Source organism: Silurus meridionalis, chromosome 3 (genome assembly GCF_014805685.1).
Source record: "Silurus meridionalis isolate SWU-2019-XX chromosome 3, ASM1480568v1, whole genome shotgun sequence".
NCBI lineage: Eukaryota > Metazoa > Chordata > Actinopteri > Siluriformes > Siluridae > Silurus > Silurus meridionalis.
This window is the reverse complement of record NC_060886.1, coordinates 32,006,195-32,020,380: the sequence shown is the minus strand read 5'-3', so window position 1 is coordinate 32,020,380 and position 14,186 is coordinate 32,006,195. Positions and strand designations below refer to the sequence as shown.

Here is a 14,186-nt window from a genome sequence, read left to right as displayed (position 1 = left end):
CTTGTTCACCCACACACAGTTTATTCTGTGTAAAACTTGGGCTCGTCCGGGATTTGAACCCGGGACCGCTCGCATCCTAAGCGAGAATCATACCCCTAGACCAACAAGCCAAGCAAATGCAATTAAGATTGATTCGCAACTGGAACGACTCTGCACACGAAGTTGAAGGGAAGGCGAGAACCCAACAGCTGGAGGTCCGTGGATCTTTTTGTTTCATGTTATGCAAAGTAAAATCCTGGATCAAAAAACCTGAATCATATCCCTAGACCAAAAAGCCTTCTTGTGGAAGAAGTGTCTACTGATATGTCACTGCATAGTTCATGTGCTTTGCTGGCATATGTCTTCAATTTAAACACATAGATAAAACTTAATGTGTCCAGCCAAAGCTGCTTCTGTAACTGCAGGAAACAGAAAGGTTCATTAGTGATTTGAACTTGCAAATACATGTCTCCTGTTCTCCATGCTAACATTTTGGAACAGTTATTGTGAAAAGAAAACATTTCCACATTTAAATCATTTGGGTCAAACTCCCATCATGCAAATTACAAAAATTTTCTATGAAATGAGTCCAGGGATCTGAGCAGGCATAAATGGATGGAAGCTCTGAAGGTCAGCAATTCCTATATATTTTAATAGGGCTCAACATTTCAGTATTATCCCTAAAGACCTCTCCTAACCATGCAGAATCTAACAGATCCACTTTAAATGACCACTTCTACCCAAACAGTAACACAAAAAATTTCTTGTTGACTCAAGCCTCTTAGACAGATGAAGTAGTGCATGGACCCCAACTGGTGAAACAGAGTAGCTTTAACTGAGAGAAGCCACAAATATCATCTAGTCATTTGTGAAATATGCATCTGAAGAGTGAGACTACTTGTCCAGTGCACATAGGGATGAGTTTATGTTGTATACCAAACGTTCGGCGGTCAATTATTTTTGTTTAACAGACCGTTACTAATAATAATTGACCGCTGTCTGTCTGTCAATACTATGAATGGTAACAAATAAATAACAATCATTTATAATAATAAATAAAGAACTTTTGTACTTGATTCTTTGAATTGCAATGCATTGATTTTAGTGAGGTTCATACACACTTATAGCCATAAATGCAATGGTTCTAAAAATTGACATAATCTTTTCTTTCGGTGTTTCAGTTTTCGGTTTTGGCCTTGGTTTCCTCATTTTTGGTTTTTGGTTCCGGCCAAGAATTTTAATTTCGGTGCATCCCTAAAATATTATCATTGGTGTGGTCCTCTGACACAATTCAGGTTTCTCATGTGGCCCCTTGTAAAAATGTTTTGCCCACCCCTGGTCTAGGGTATGGTTCTTTGGGTGCGAAAGGTCCCAAGTTCAACTCTGGGACGAGTCTTAGTTTTACACTGAATAAACTTTGTGTGGGTAAACAAAAGCTGTAATAATGCTGTATGGCTGAACTTGGTTCTCGCTTGCTGCACGTTCCCTCACACCACCAAAGAGATTAAAATCCTTCAAGGGCGATTTCTTCTCCTGAAGCTACTGAGCCCAAAATTGCCTGAACACCTTGAAATTACTCTGGTTTTATGCTAAACAGTCTGTAAATTGATTACAAAGAAACAAAAAGAATCTTGGACCTCTGGCTGTTTGGATCTCGCCTTCTCTTCACCTACATGTGCAGGGTGTAGTGTCAATCCAGTGGTAAATCAATGCCAAGTGTTGGACTGAATAGTTTAGCTCTTCTCTGATCTTACATTGTAGGTAGCACCATGTAACGGTTTTAAAATGTTAGCATGGAGAAGAGAAGACACGTGTTTGCAATGCACAGTGACATTTTATTACAAAAGTTTAAATGAAGTTCAAATCTCTAATGAGCCTTTCTGTTTCTTGCAGTTACAGAGGGCGGCTTTGACTGAACACCTTAAAGTCTTTGGTTACTTGACAGCAAGGCTTGTTGGTCTAGCGGTATGATTCTCGCTTCGGGTGCGAGAAGTCCTGGGTTCAACTCCCGGACAAGCTCAGATTTTACAGGAATCAAGCTAAGAGAGGGTGAAAAGTGCACTGTATCGGTGATAACTTGTTTCTAGCGTGCTGCACGTTCCCAAAGTGCAGTGTTGGCTAGACATCATTAAGTAACCATTAAGACCTTTGCCATGCAACTTGTGCTCCTCCTGGCTCGTTGGTCTAGTGGTATGATTGTCGCTTTGGGTGCGAGAGGCCCCGGTTTCAAATTCCAGGAAAACCCAAATTTTGCCCACAATAACCTTTGTTGGGGTGAACAAGAGCTATCAGACAACTGTATCGCAACAACTATATGATAATTTGGTTCTCACTTGGTGCTTGTTACTTCATAACACCAAAGACGTTGAAAACCCATGAGAGCGATTTCTTGTCTTTAATATACTGAGGCCATAATAAACAACTTTTAAATTACTCTGATTTCATGCTTAATATTCTGTAAATAGATTACAAAGAAACAAAAAACAAAACCTTAGATCTCTGGCTGTTTGGATTTCACTTTCCCGTCACCAACATGTGCAGGGTGTCAGAAATCAGAAGTAATTATCTATGGGTTTAACTTGGAAAAGTGCTGCTGCAGTGTTAAAGTGCTCTGTTCTGACAAAACAATCTGCAGAGAAATTGTAAGAAACCAAAGCACAAACTTAGTAGGCAGGATTTGAACATGGCGCAGGTAGACCCCAATCTTTGTGGCAAAGAGCGGCCTGGATCTACTCTTCTGGCTTCCCAGCGGTGCTGGGAAACGCAGTGGTATCCACTCAGCCATGATTATGGAAGGTTTTCCATGACCTCTGCACATCCCTCAATGAGTCGAATGGTGCTTGCCTGCATCAAAGGACATCAATGACAGTCTTTCTGTTTGGTGCACAAAGTAGGCAGGTCATTCGAATCCAGCATTTGTCCTCTTTACCCATGTACTGATCACATGCAGATCTTGAAGTAATAGGATTTTAAAATAGGTTTTACTTTTCTCCACTCTGAAATAATAATTCATTCATATCTGTGATCTCAATTGATGTCCACCTCTCTGCTAATCACATGCAAGCACTACATTCTTACCCTTATTATGGGCTTTTTCTTCGTATGCACCAAGCCTTTGGAATTCACTCCCTCCTCACATCAGAGACGCACAGAACTTCATTACTTTTAAATCCCTTTTAAAAACTCATTTTTTTATGGTTGCTTTTTTTTAACATTTTGATTTTGTGTGTAATTATAAGTATGTATGTATTATTTTGCTCTATTTTTGTGTGTTGTATTCTTGTTTTCCTGTATGTAAAGCGCCTTGAGAAGCTACTTTAAAGGCGCTATATAAAAATAAAGTTATTATTATTATTATTATTCCCAGTGACAGGTGGCTTATATAGAATTATGTGACATTTTCACCTGTAGGGAAATTTTGTTGGTTGCTCTGATCATTTCAACTTGCAAAATAGTCCAACTAATATGAAGGAAAATGGTTCTAGTCGATTCCCCACTCTGAGTTGGAAATTGGACTGAGGTATGAAACAGGTAACATTTAGCAGAGGATGGTTTCGATCCATCGACCTCTGGCTTCTATACGGTGCTGGGAAAGGCAGTTTGGTTCTTGTCAATATCAAATGAAGCTTCAATTGAATTTGGGTTACAATACAAAGGATTCAGTCAGAGACCATGCTCAGCTAACAAGTGTTCAAGCCAGTGATGTCAAATGAAACCTAGACTTTTAGCTTGGTGACCATGTGTAGGCCAAATGGTGAACACGCAAAAGTCACGGACATGTTATGTTCGCGGTTTAATTATATACGGGTTTGACTTATAAAAATGCTGCTGCAGTGTTAAAGAGCTGTGTTCTGGTGGAACAATCTGCAGGGAATTTGTAAGAAACTAAGATTACAAACAGTGTAGGCAAGATTTTAACATGACGGAGGGAGACCCCAATGGATTTCAGATCTGTTTCCTTATCCAATCAGCCATGACTACACAAGGTTCTGCCTGAAGTCTGCACATCCATCAATGAGTCAGAGACAGAGAGGAAAAAAACAGTTAATACAGACAAGCAGGCAGATGGATGGACAGACAGACAGACAGACAGACAGACACACAGACAGACAGACAGACAGACAGACACACAGAATGGTAAATAGAAAAGACAAGCAGTCAGACTAAATCTAAGACTGACAGACAGATAGATAAAGACAAAAAAGCTGACAAATAGATGGCCGGATGAATAGACAGACAGACAGACAGACAGACAGACAGAATAATATTTGAAAGGTACCAGACTCAAGGTTCAATACCTTCAGGAAACTGAGTGTTGGATGCTTTTTTTGATGGTTGGACACTAGATTGTGATGGTGGGATGCTGGTTTGCGATGGTTGGATGCTGGTTTGTGATGGTTGGATGCTGGTTTGTGATGGTTGGATGCTGGTTTGTGAATGGAGGGAGAAGCCGGAAAAGCATAGGAAGGAAAAAATGCATAAGGGCGCATGGAAACCAGGGGATATTTTATGAGGTTAATATTGAAGCTTCTGCTAGAGATGATGAATGCGGCGGTGCAGCTGTGGCTGCAGTGAAAAGAGACTTGTTGAATTGTGTTCACTGGGTTTCCTGCTTTAGTTAACGGCATTCATTCACGCTGTATGAAATGTCTGTGATGCAGCGCTCTGTTATACTGCATATCTGTATAATTCTATAGCTGTGGCATCATAATGATGTTATTAAGAGGGGGATTGGGACTGAAGACCTGCCACTGTATAAACTATTAGAGACAACGAGTAACGCTGTGCAGATCTACTGTGTATTTTATTTATTTATGTACAAAAATATACAATGTTATGACTATAATCTATAAAAAATATTTATAAAGAGATCACATTTTCAGGCTTTATGTGATGATGGAGGAAGCTGATCTAAGGCACTTGGTGACGGCTGAGGGAACGCGCTTAAATGTGATCTTGTTCTGCTTCAGGAAAAGTTACAAAACAAAGCCCAGGTGCTCGTAAGCTCTTAGTAAACACTTCATGGAGAAAACATGAAAAGGAAAAGCATTTAAACACATGCAAAGGTTATTAAATACAACATGCTCTAAAAATAAAACACACCCAAATACACAGGACCAAAAACAGAGTTATTAAAAAAGGAGCTTCTCTGCATTTAAATGATGCTTTTTCTAAAACAACTCATATAAAGTGCCAGGAAAATTCCTTTGGGGTTTTTAGTCATTTACTTTACAAAAACATGCTGTATGTTACCACTGAAATGTTGCAGTAGTTCTATATTATGAATCTGGACTTTTTCAATGAAGAACAAAGCATGGAGTAGAATAAAATAATAACACTAATAATAATAATTATAATAATAAGAGGAAGAAAAAGAAGAAAACAGAAAAAGAACTGCATTAGTTATAGAAACAGTTGAATTGTAACAAACAGGTCACATTGCCAATTGTCAGTCTCACACTGCCCTCTAGTGGCACTGTCAGTGCTTGATTTTTGCTTAATTCTGAGTAAATATTATTAATCATTTGTTTGTTTTATAATATGTTTATGATGTATCTCTCTCTCTCTCTCTCTCTCTCTCTCTCTCTCTCTCTCAGACTAGAGTACAGGTTTGCAGTAAAAAAGCTCACACATCTGGCCTATTAAAGAGATGTGTGAGGATGTGAGCAGTGTGTCAGGTTTCATTTAACACTGTATCATTTTATATGCCTTCATCCTGTACAAACAACTGATGATGTTTGGGAGTGTAGATGAGAGAGCTGGTCTCATATTGCTCCAGAAAATGATTATAAAGTTACTGAAAATAATTTGCATTGTTTAGTGGCTGTTTCTCTGATGTAGTGACTGACAGAGTAATGAAAATACTCCACCATGTACAGTAATTGGGTGACAGTAGGTGGCGCAATAATGACCTTGTTTATTCATGACAATAGAATTAATGAGGTCAACATTAATAAAAAAAAAACACAAAGGTGAAGGAGAGAGATCTCAAAGTGAGCTACCTAGTAGCTGAACTCGTAGCCTAATAAAAAAAGCCCCACACTGTGGCAGAGACATTAATGCTACCTGCCTGCAAAGCCGCTGTCAACAAGATGCTCGTCCCTGACGCAGTTAAAGAAATAGCTAAAGTTCCTCTCAGATTACACAATTACCAGACGTATTGATGAAACTAAAAACAGAGAGACACTGAGAGCTGCTGAGCAAAAGCTTTGTGTGTCTTTCCTCAGTTCCTGCAGGAAATCATCGTTGTGTTCATCTAAACAGCCCCAGATTTCACACTGAGTGACTATAAACTAACTGAGAGACTGAATTAAGAAAGAAAGGAGACTAGTGGTAAATCTTTTCTATAGTTGTGAGGTGACTGATACACAAAGCCATGGAGCAGTTGGACACTGGGGAGACAATCAGATGAATGAAAGTAGAAAATGTGATAAAAACCTAAAGTTTATTGTAAGATTTGAGTCATAATTGTTCAGATGCGCAGTGTAGCAGCAATGACACAAAATTCACTTCACTACAAGAGCAAAAATTATAGAAAAAATAAAGAAAAACAGATTAAATAAATAAAAAATAAAAAATCCAATGTTATTTAAACTTTACAGGCAAAAAATGAAAAAAAAAAAAAGAATAAGATATTTTCTGTTATTTTTCGCATTGTTTATGTCAAACATTAATTAATCTGTGTGTGTGTGTGTGTGTGTGTGTGTGTGTGTGTGTGTGTGTGTGTGTGTGTGTGTAACGCTGTGCAGATCTACTGTGTATTTAATTTATTTATGTACAAAAATATACAATGTTATGACTATAATCTATAAAAAATATTTATAAAGAGATCACATTTTTAGGCTTTATGTGATGATGGAGGAAGCTGATCTAAGGCACTTGGTGACGGCTGAGGGAACGCACTTGAATGTGATCTTGTTCTGCTTCAGGATCAGTTACAAAACAAAGCCCAGGTGCTCGTAAGCTCTTAGTAAACGCTTCATGGAGAAAACATGAAAAGGAAAAGCATTTAAACACATGCAAAGGTTATTAAATACAACATGCTCTAAAATTAAAACACACCCAAATACACAGGACCAAAAACAGTGTGTTATTAAAAAAGGAGCTTCTCTGCATTTAATTGATGCTTTTTATATAACAACTCATATAAAGTGACAAGAAAATTCCTTTGGAGTTTTTAGTCACTTACTTTACAAAAACATGCTGTATGTTACCACTGAAATGTTGCAGTAGTTCTATATTATGAATCTGGACTTTTTCAATGAAGAACAAAGCATGAAGTAGAAGAAATTAATAACACTAATAATAAGAAGAAGAAGAAGAGGAGGAAGAAGAAGAAGAAGAAGAAGAAGAAGAAGAAGAAGAAGAAGAAGAAGAACTGCATTAGATATAGAAAAAGTTGAATTGTAACCCACAGTTCACATTGACAATTGTCAGTCTCACACTGCCCTCTAGTGGCACTGTCAGTGCTTGATTTTTGCTTAATTCTGTGTAAAAACTATTAATCATCTGTTTGTTTTATACTATTTTCTCTCTCTCTCTCTCTCTCTCTCTCTCTCTCTCTCTCTCTCTCTCTCTCTTTTTTTCTCTCAGACCAGAGTACACATGTGTGATATAAAGGAGATGTGTAAGGATGTTATCAGTGTGTCTGGTTACAAACTACTGATGTTTTTAGGAGTGTAGATGAGAGAGCTGGTCTCATAGAAAATGATTATTAAGTTACTGAAAATAATTTGCATTGTTTGGTGGCTGTTTCTCTGATGTAGTGACTGACAGAGTAATGAAAATACCATGTACAGTAATTGAGTGACAGTAGGTGGCGCAATAATGACCTTGTTTATTCATGACATAAGAATTAATGATGTCAACATTAATAAAAAAAACACAAAGGTGAATGAGAGAGATCTCAAAGTGAGCTACCTAGTAGCTGAACTCGTAGCCTAATCAAAAAAAGCCCCACACTGTGGCAGAGACATTAATGCTACCTGCCTGCAAAGCCGCTGTCAACAAGATGCTCGTCCCTGTTTTTCATTAAAGTTGAAGTCATTAATTCTATTGTCATGAATAAACAATGTCATTATTGCGCCACCTACTGTTACCCAATTACTGTACATGGTGGAGTATTTTCATTACTCTGACAGTCACTACATCAGAGAAACAGCCACTAAACAATGCAAATTATTTTCAGTAACTTAATAATCATTTTCTAAAGCAATATGAGACCAGCTCTCTCATCCACACTCCCAAATACATTAGTTGTTTGTACAGGATGAAGGCACTATAAAGTCCTCATCACAGTGTTAAATTAAACCTGACACACTGCTCACATCCTCACACATCTCATTAATAGGCCAGATGTGTGAGCTTTTCTACTGCACATCTGTACCCTGGTCTGAAAGAGAGAGAGAGAGAGAGAGAGAGAGAGAGAGAGAGAGATACACCGTGAACATATTAAAAAACAAACAAATGATTAATATAATTAACACAAAATTAAGCAAAAATCAAGCACTGACAGTGCCACTAGAGGGCAGTGTGAGACTGACAATTGTCGATGTGACCTGTGTGTTACAATTCAACTGTTTCTATAACTAATGCAGTCTTTCTTTTTTGAAAAAAAAATCCAGTCACAATATAAAACTACTGCAGCATTTCAGTGGTAACATACAGCATGTTTTTGTAAAGTAACCCCAAAGGAATTTTCCTGCCACTTTATATGAGTTGTTTTAGAACAACATCAATTAAATGCAGAAAAGCCCCTATTTTAATAACACTATTTTTGTTCCTGTGTATTTGGTTGTGTTTTAATTTTGGAGCATGTTGTATTTAATAACTTTTAATTAAACCTTTAATAACCTTAATTTTCATGTATTCTCTATGAAGCGTTTACTAAGAGCTTACGAGCACCTGGGCTTTGTTTTGCAACTGATCCTGAAGCAGAACAAGATCATATTCAAGTGCATTCCCTCAGCCGTCACCAAGTGCCTTAGATCAGCTTCCTCAATCATCACATGAATTTGATCTCTTTATAAAGAATTTTTGTACAGATAAAATTTATAACATTGTTGTTAGATTTTTTATCATGCCCAAACGAAACTTAATTCTTGGAGAGGTTTTCCATACGATCTGTGATGCCCGTAGGCCTTCCTGAATTCAGGGAAGAATCACACCGCACACAGCAAATGCTTCCTCTTCAGTTTATTGCAGGCAGCAGAACGTTTATATACACATACAGAGAAAAGAAACCTGACCTAGCTGTTTCCTGTTTAGACAAGAGGATATACTAGCTGGAGATGTGTGAGTCCAGATAAGACTCCCTGTTTACCTTACAGACTAACATCGTAAATATTCTATAGACACTGAACAGACAAAGGAATGTGTGTGAAACAGTGTGAAAACCGTCTTAACACTAACAATTGTATATTTTTGTACATAAATAAAAAAAAAAATCTGCACAGCGTTACTCGTTGTCTCTAATAGTTTATACAGTGGCAGGTCTTCAGTCCCAATCCCCCTCTTAATAACATCATTATGATGCTACAGCTATAGAATTATACAGATATGCAGTATAACAGAGCGCTGCATCACAGACATTTCATACAGCGTGTTATATCTTCGTCAATCAGTTCCACACGGTGAGTCACAGTTCTGCGTAACAGACTGATTTTTTCAAACTTGCCTTTGCTCTCCGGACACAAGACACCTGCCGTCTCTACCATGCATTCTTTTAAATACCTGCCTTTGGAGAAAGGCTTGCTAGCTTTTGCTAATTTGAATGCCAGCAAAAAGCTTGCCTTGGTACTTGCTCTTGAATCGCAGTTTGCCTGCTTGCTAGCGTAGTCGGCATGCTTCATAGCGAGGTGACGGCTGATATTGTACTCGTTGAAAACCGCGACAGTTTCTTGGCATATTGGGCATACAACTTTCAGTGAAAATATATTTTGTTGTCCACTCCATATTAAACACTCGGCGCTCACTATCCACTTTTCTTTTCTTTGATAAGCTAATTTTTGCAGAAGGGCTCATAAGATGGTCACGTTCGGCGGGCCGGATTAATAAACCCATGTGTGGCCCATGTCTGATCTATAGGATCTTTACAATGTGTGTATGTAAGGTACACAGAAAGTCTTTGTGTGGGTTCACACATCTCTGGTTACTATGTTTTCTTACCCAATCAGGAACAGTATTAGTATTATTTTTAATTTTGCCTCTTTTTTATAATATTGATTTATTTATATTTGTAAGAAAAATAGAGAAATTCATGCTGCATTAATTGCACATTAATAAAATAAGTGCTGTTAAAATGAATTTGGGGTAATGTGTTATTAACTCGGTTATTTTGAAAGTTTTTTCAGTATAAAGGACATTATATAAAGGTCAACCCAAAGTTGTTAAGCTTTTTCATGAGCCATTTATACTTTTGCATCTTCTTTGTAGAATCTGTACAAAAACACATAATTTGACTTAATTTAAAAACAATGTGAGAAAAATGCACAAGAATCTGTATGCGCTCTGTTATACTGCATGTATTATATGCTGTATAATAATGATGGTTTCTACAGCTGTGGCATCATATTGATGTTATTAAGAGGATGATTGGGACTGAAGGCAGATGATTGGGTGTAAAATGCACGACCCGCCACTGTAAAGAGACAATCAATAACACTGTGCAGATCTATTATGTATTTTATTTATTTATCTACAAAAATATAAAAAATTTAATCTATTAAACATTATTTAATGTGATCATTTTTTTTGTCTTTATGTGAGAACAGAGGAAGCTGATCTGCTTCAGGCACTTGGTGACGGCTGGAGGAACGGGCTTTGTGAGGTCTTTTCTCCACGACTCCAAAGCGTTCAGAGCGACTTTGGGGTTGCTGGGTGCCAGATCATGAGTGGCATAAACCACTGCGAGCTGCAGCTCCCACGGCAAATCTGCACACAAAATCCATCATAAAATTAGGACTTGCTGAAGCACTTTCCTGTTGATAGAGAACTAAACATCAGAGAATAAAGATAAAGATTGATAAAGGACTTGTTTATTTGATACCTTTTTGCCCCCTGAACTCATTTACACTTTTCACCAGATCCTCAACTGATGCTGCCACGTTCTCCTTAAGGCCATTTTGGCCAAGTCGCCCTGTTTGAGATGGACAAAGAACATGAGTGAAAAACAGAAGAATCCAGAAATATTGTGAGATAATGCTCTAAAACAGGATTTACAGAAAACTTACCAAGTAGCCTGAATATTGCTGCTACAGAGACGTTTCTGAACTTTGTTTCCTCTGTTTGTGTTTGTTTCAGCCAAGTATTCAAAATGAGCCACACACTTTTTCTGAAAAATAAAAAATTGGACATATTAAGTTTTCTTGTGATAGAATAGAATACCATCAATTGTAAGTTTATGCAACTAGAATGGAAATTTTGCAGGATTTGGGACACACTGTCTCATATGAGTCTCACATTTGCCAGTTCGTAATCTATTAAATGTTCAAAAAAACTAGAAAGATGAGAATTAAACACATTGAAGCAGTTTCACATTCAGTACCGTATAACATGGGAGACGGTCCAAATCCAGCCCAGTTGTGCACAGAGAAGGTCCAGGCTGAATACGTAGTCCCAGGCAGCAGGACAGAGATCATCACCATACCAACTGCTCTTCTGGAAAGTCAGACTTTTGTCTTTCAGAAGAGCCTTCAGTGTGCTGGTGATGGCTCTGTAGATGTCTCCAGGAGGCTCCTGGCAGAAAATACATCTTTTCTTTAAAAACCAGATCAATGAAACAATGTTTACAATAATATGATCATAACTGAAAGGTCACAACCAATCACAAGCGCAGATGATTGAAATACTGAGGTAGAGCTCTAACTGTGCATTCTGCTCTTTTTATAACCTCCATTTATTACTCTTATGTAAGGAGGAGTTTTAGAAAAGATTTTAGATACACATGCAAAGTAGCACAAGTTACTAAAGGGTTTATGTATCAGACAGTAGCAGGAGTAAATAATGCTCTAGAATAGTACATGAGTGTGTAATTTGAGGCACAGATTTAGTTTGTTTATTCAGTAGTGAGCACAGTGTCACATGGTTCTATATCACTTCCTTTATTAGTATATTATGAAACACAGATTTATTTGCTTGCATGTTTATTGCACTGATCTGATCATTTTTATCATAAACAGCGTCATTAACGCTGGAGTTCAGTGCAGTTTCTTTGCTGCTGGTTATCAGCACTAATACACTACACTAATAAAAAAAGACTAAAATAGTGATGTAGAATAGTGATAGATACTTATTGATTTAATTCTACATGAATTTATAATGAATTTACTCCGTAGATCACATGGACATTGGAAATTAAAAGTAGATTAAGAATGAAGTAAAACACATAAAAATTTCAGTTGAAAAACGATGTTTAATGACTGTTCTGGTGACTGTTGTGATGAGAATCAGCTACTTACTGTATCCCAGTGCAGATATTTGCTGAGCAAGTAATAAATCTTTCCGTATGCCTTCATTTTGCACACGATGTGAACGGCTCTGCATAAAGGGCTGTTACAGGAGAAAACACTTGGCCATGCTGTCACCATGACCATTATCAGTTTTGGGGCTTGAGAAAAGTCTGCAAAGGAAACAAAATGATATCACAGATTTAAAATACACTGTTTATGAAGAAATACAAAACCAAAAACAGAACACAATTGGCTTCTTTATATCCCTTTTTTTTTCTATTTTTTTTTTTTTTTTTTAGTAAATATATAATGAAATGGCAATATAATCTCACCTTCTTTGAGAAATCTGTAGGCGAGGGCATGTGCTTTATGAGAGTCTCCTCTCTTTTGACACAATCCAACATAAACCCTACAGAGAGACTGCAGGAGTTCATGTCCCATAGACTCTTTCTCCGCCTTGATCTTCTCCAAAACCGCTTTCAGAAACGTCTCTGCCAACGACTAAATGAGATGGAAGAAAAAGTTCAACCAACATCCAACTAAATCAAACCTGTATTAAAGTCATGTTTTTTAAAACAAATAATAGGGGATTAAGACTTGACTGTAGATTTGGTTTAGGAAAACTACTCGACTTTGCATAAACCAAAACCTGGAGTAAACATTTTACATGACAAATCATATCTACTGTTCAATTTCAGAACATCAGGACCAGTGAATTATGGATTGACTATTAAAACTGAGAAAACTCAATTCCAGAGCTATAGATTTGCATGTACACTGAATAAAATGCATGCGTTTGAATTAATTGCACACTAAATAAAACAGAAGATAATCACTGACCTCGTTCACACAAAACTTGGAAATGACAGATTTTTCTTCATCTGTCAGAGAAGGAAGGTCACATTTCCCTTTAAGAAGTGCATCTATCCAGTTTGGAGATAAAACATCTGCACAGGAATCCTGCAGTGTTTTTAATGCACTAGTGATGAGGGATTGATCAAGTCGAGGCTTTTTAGCGGCACTGGGTGGTGGCATGTCTGATGCAGCTCTCTTTGTTCTAATATGAACAAAATGTGATCAAATCACATGACACAGACAATTCTACAGTATAGATAATACATTAGGAATGTGATATTACAGGAAATAATCAGTATAAATAAAGTAAAAACAGTAATAGAAACTTACTTGTTTGTGTTGGTGTCCTGCATCTTTAAACTTTTTGTATATAAAGTGTGCAATTATTAAATGTTTCGAAAAATATCCACAAGCAGTCCTGATTGTCCTGTCGCCAGAAAAAGAGATTGTTTGTGTACTCGTTTCCATGGAAACGGGCCGTGGTTTTGTGACATGTACTTCTTTTTTGGTCTCTATTGATTGGTGCGTAGTGGAAAAGTGATGCACCAATCAGGGACGCGGACGCTACCAGAGAGGCGGAGTTTCTAGGATCAACGAGCCATTACTGTAAGACTGATGGGAAGATCGGATCATTTTAGTGAATCGGTTCTTTGAATCTTATTCATTAAAATTATCGAATCTTTTTTTAATCATTTATTTCCTCTACATAACCTACAGAGATTTTGCGATGCTTTGCTCACGCGCGTCCAGTAGAAAATTAACGAATCACTCTTTGAGACGAATCGTTCTTCTGAGTCACATTAAAGACTCGTTTAGAATCAAGGAATCGTTCATAACCGACTCATCACTACTCTGCATCATCAGTAATGAGCTCCGGGAGAAACTCCGTGTTCCAGGTGGAGG

The 14,186-nt window shown here is 37.4% G+C and overlaps 1 protein-coding gene and 2 non-coding genes across 4 annotated transcripts; 1 reads left to right on the top strand and 2 right to left on the bottom strand.

Annotated features, from left to right (window-relative positions):
* Positions 1-38: 38 nt before the first annotated feature.
* On the bottom strand, positions 39-110 carry trnap-agg. The gene has a single exon. It is a non-coding gene; the product is annotated as a tRNA-Pro (tRNA).
* Positions 111-1,927: 1,817 nt separating this feature from the next.
* On the top strand, positions 1,928-2,000 carry trnap-cgg. The gene has a single exon. It is a non-coding gene; the product is annotated as a tRNA-Pro (tRNA).
* An 8,580-nt stretch (positions 2,001-10,580) lies between these two features.
* LOC124382998 (little elongation complex subunit 1-like) lies at positions 10,581-13,941 on the bottom strand. Of its 2 annotated transcripts, none has more exons than XM_046845383.1 (8): positions 13,614-13,941; positions 13,269-13,485; positions 12,761-12,929; positions 12,438-12,598; positions 11,525-11,715; positions 11,211-11,311; positions 11,027-11,116; positions 10,581-10,911 (listed from the first exon to the last, which is right to left on the bottom strand). In XM_046845383.1, the coding sequence occupies exons 1-8, from the start codon at positions 13,634-13,636 to the stop codon at positions 10,703-10,705; spliced, it is 1,161 nt and encodes a 386-aa protein (XP_046701339.1). In that variant the 5' UTR covers positions 13,637-13,941; the 3' UTR covers positions 10,581-10,702. The 2 variants fall into 2 exon arrangements, with proteins under 2 accessions (XP_046701339.1, XP_046701340.1); XM_046845384.1 differs by having other exon boundaries at positions 13,269-13,529; positions 13,614-13,627.
* Between the last annotated feature and the right edge of the window lie 245 nt (positions 13,942-14,186).

Excerpts from the sequence above, each read along its gene's own strand:
- LOC124382998 (XM_046845383.1), bottom strand. The coding sequence starts at position 13,636 with ATGCAGGACACCAACACAAACAA. Across the intron at positions 11,716-12,437 it reads AATATCTGCACTGGGATACA|GAGCCTCCTGGAGACATCTA; the intron begins GTAAGTAGCTGA and ends ATTTTCTGCCAG. Across the intron at positions 11,117-11,210 it reads AGCAATATTCAGGCTACTTG|GGCGACTTGGCCAAAATGGC; the intron begins GTAAGTTTTCTG and ends CATCTCAAACAG.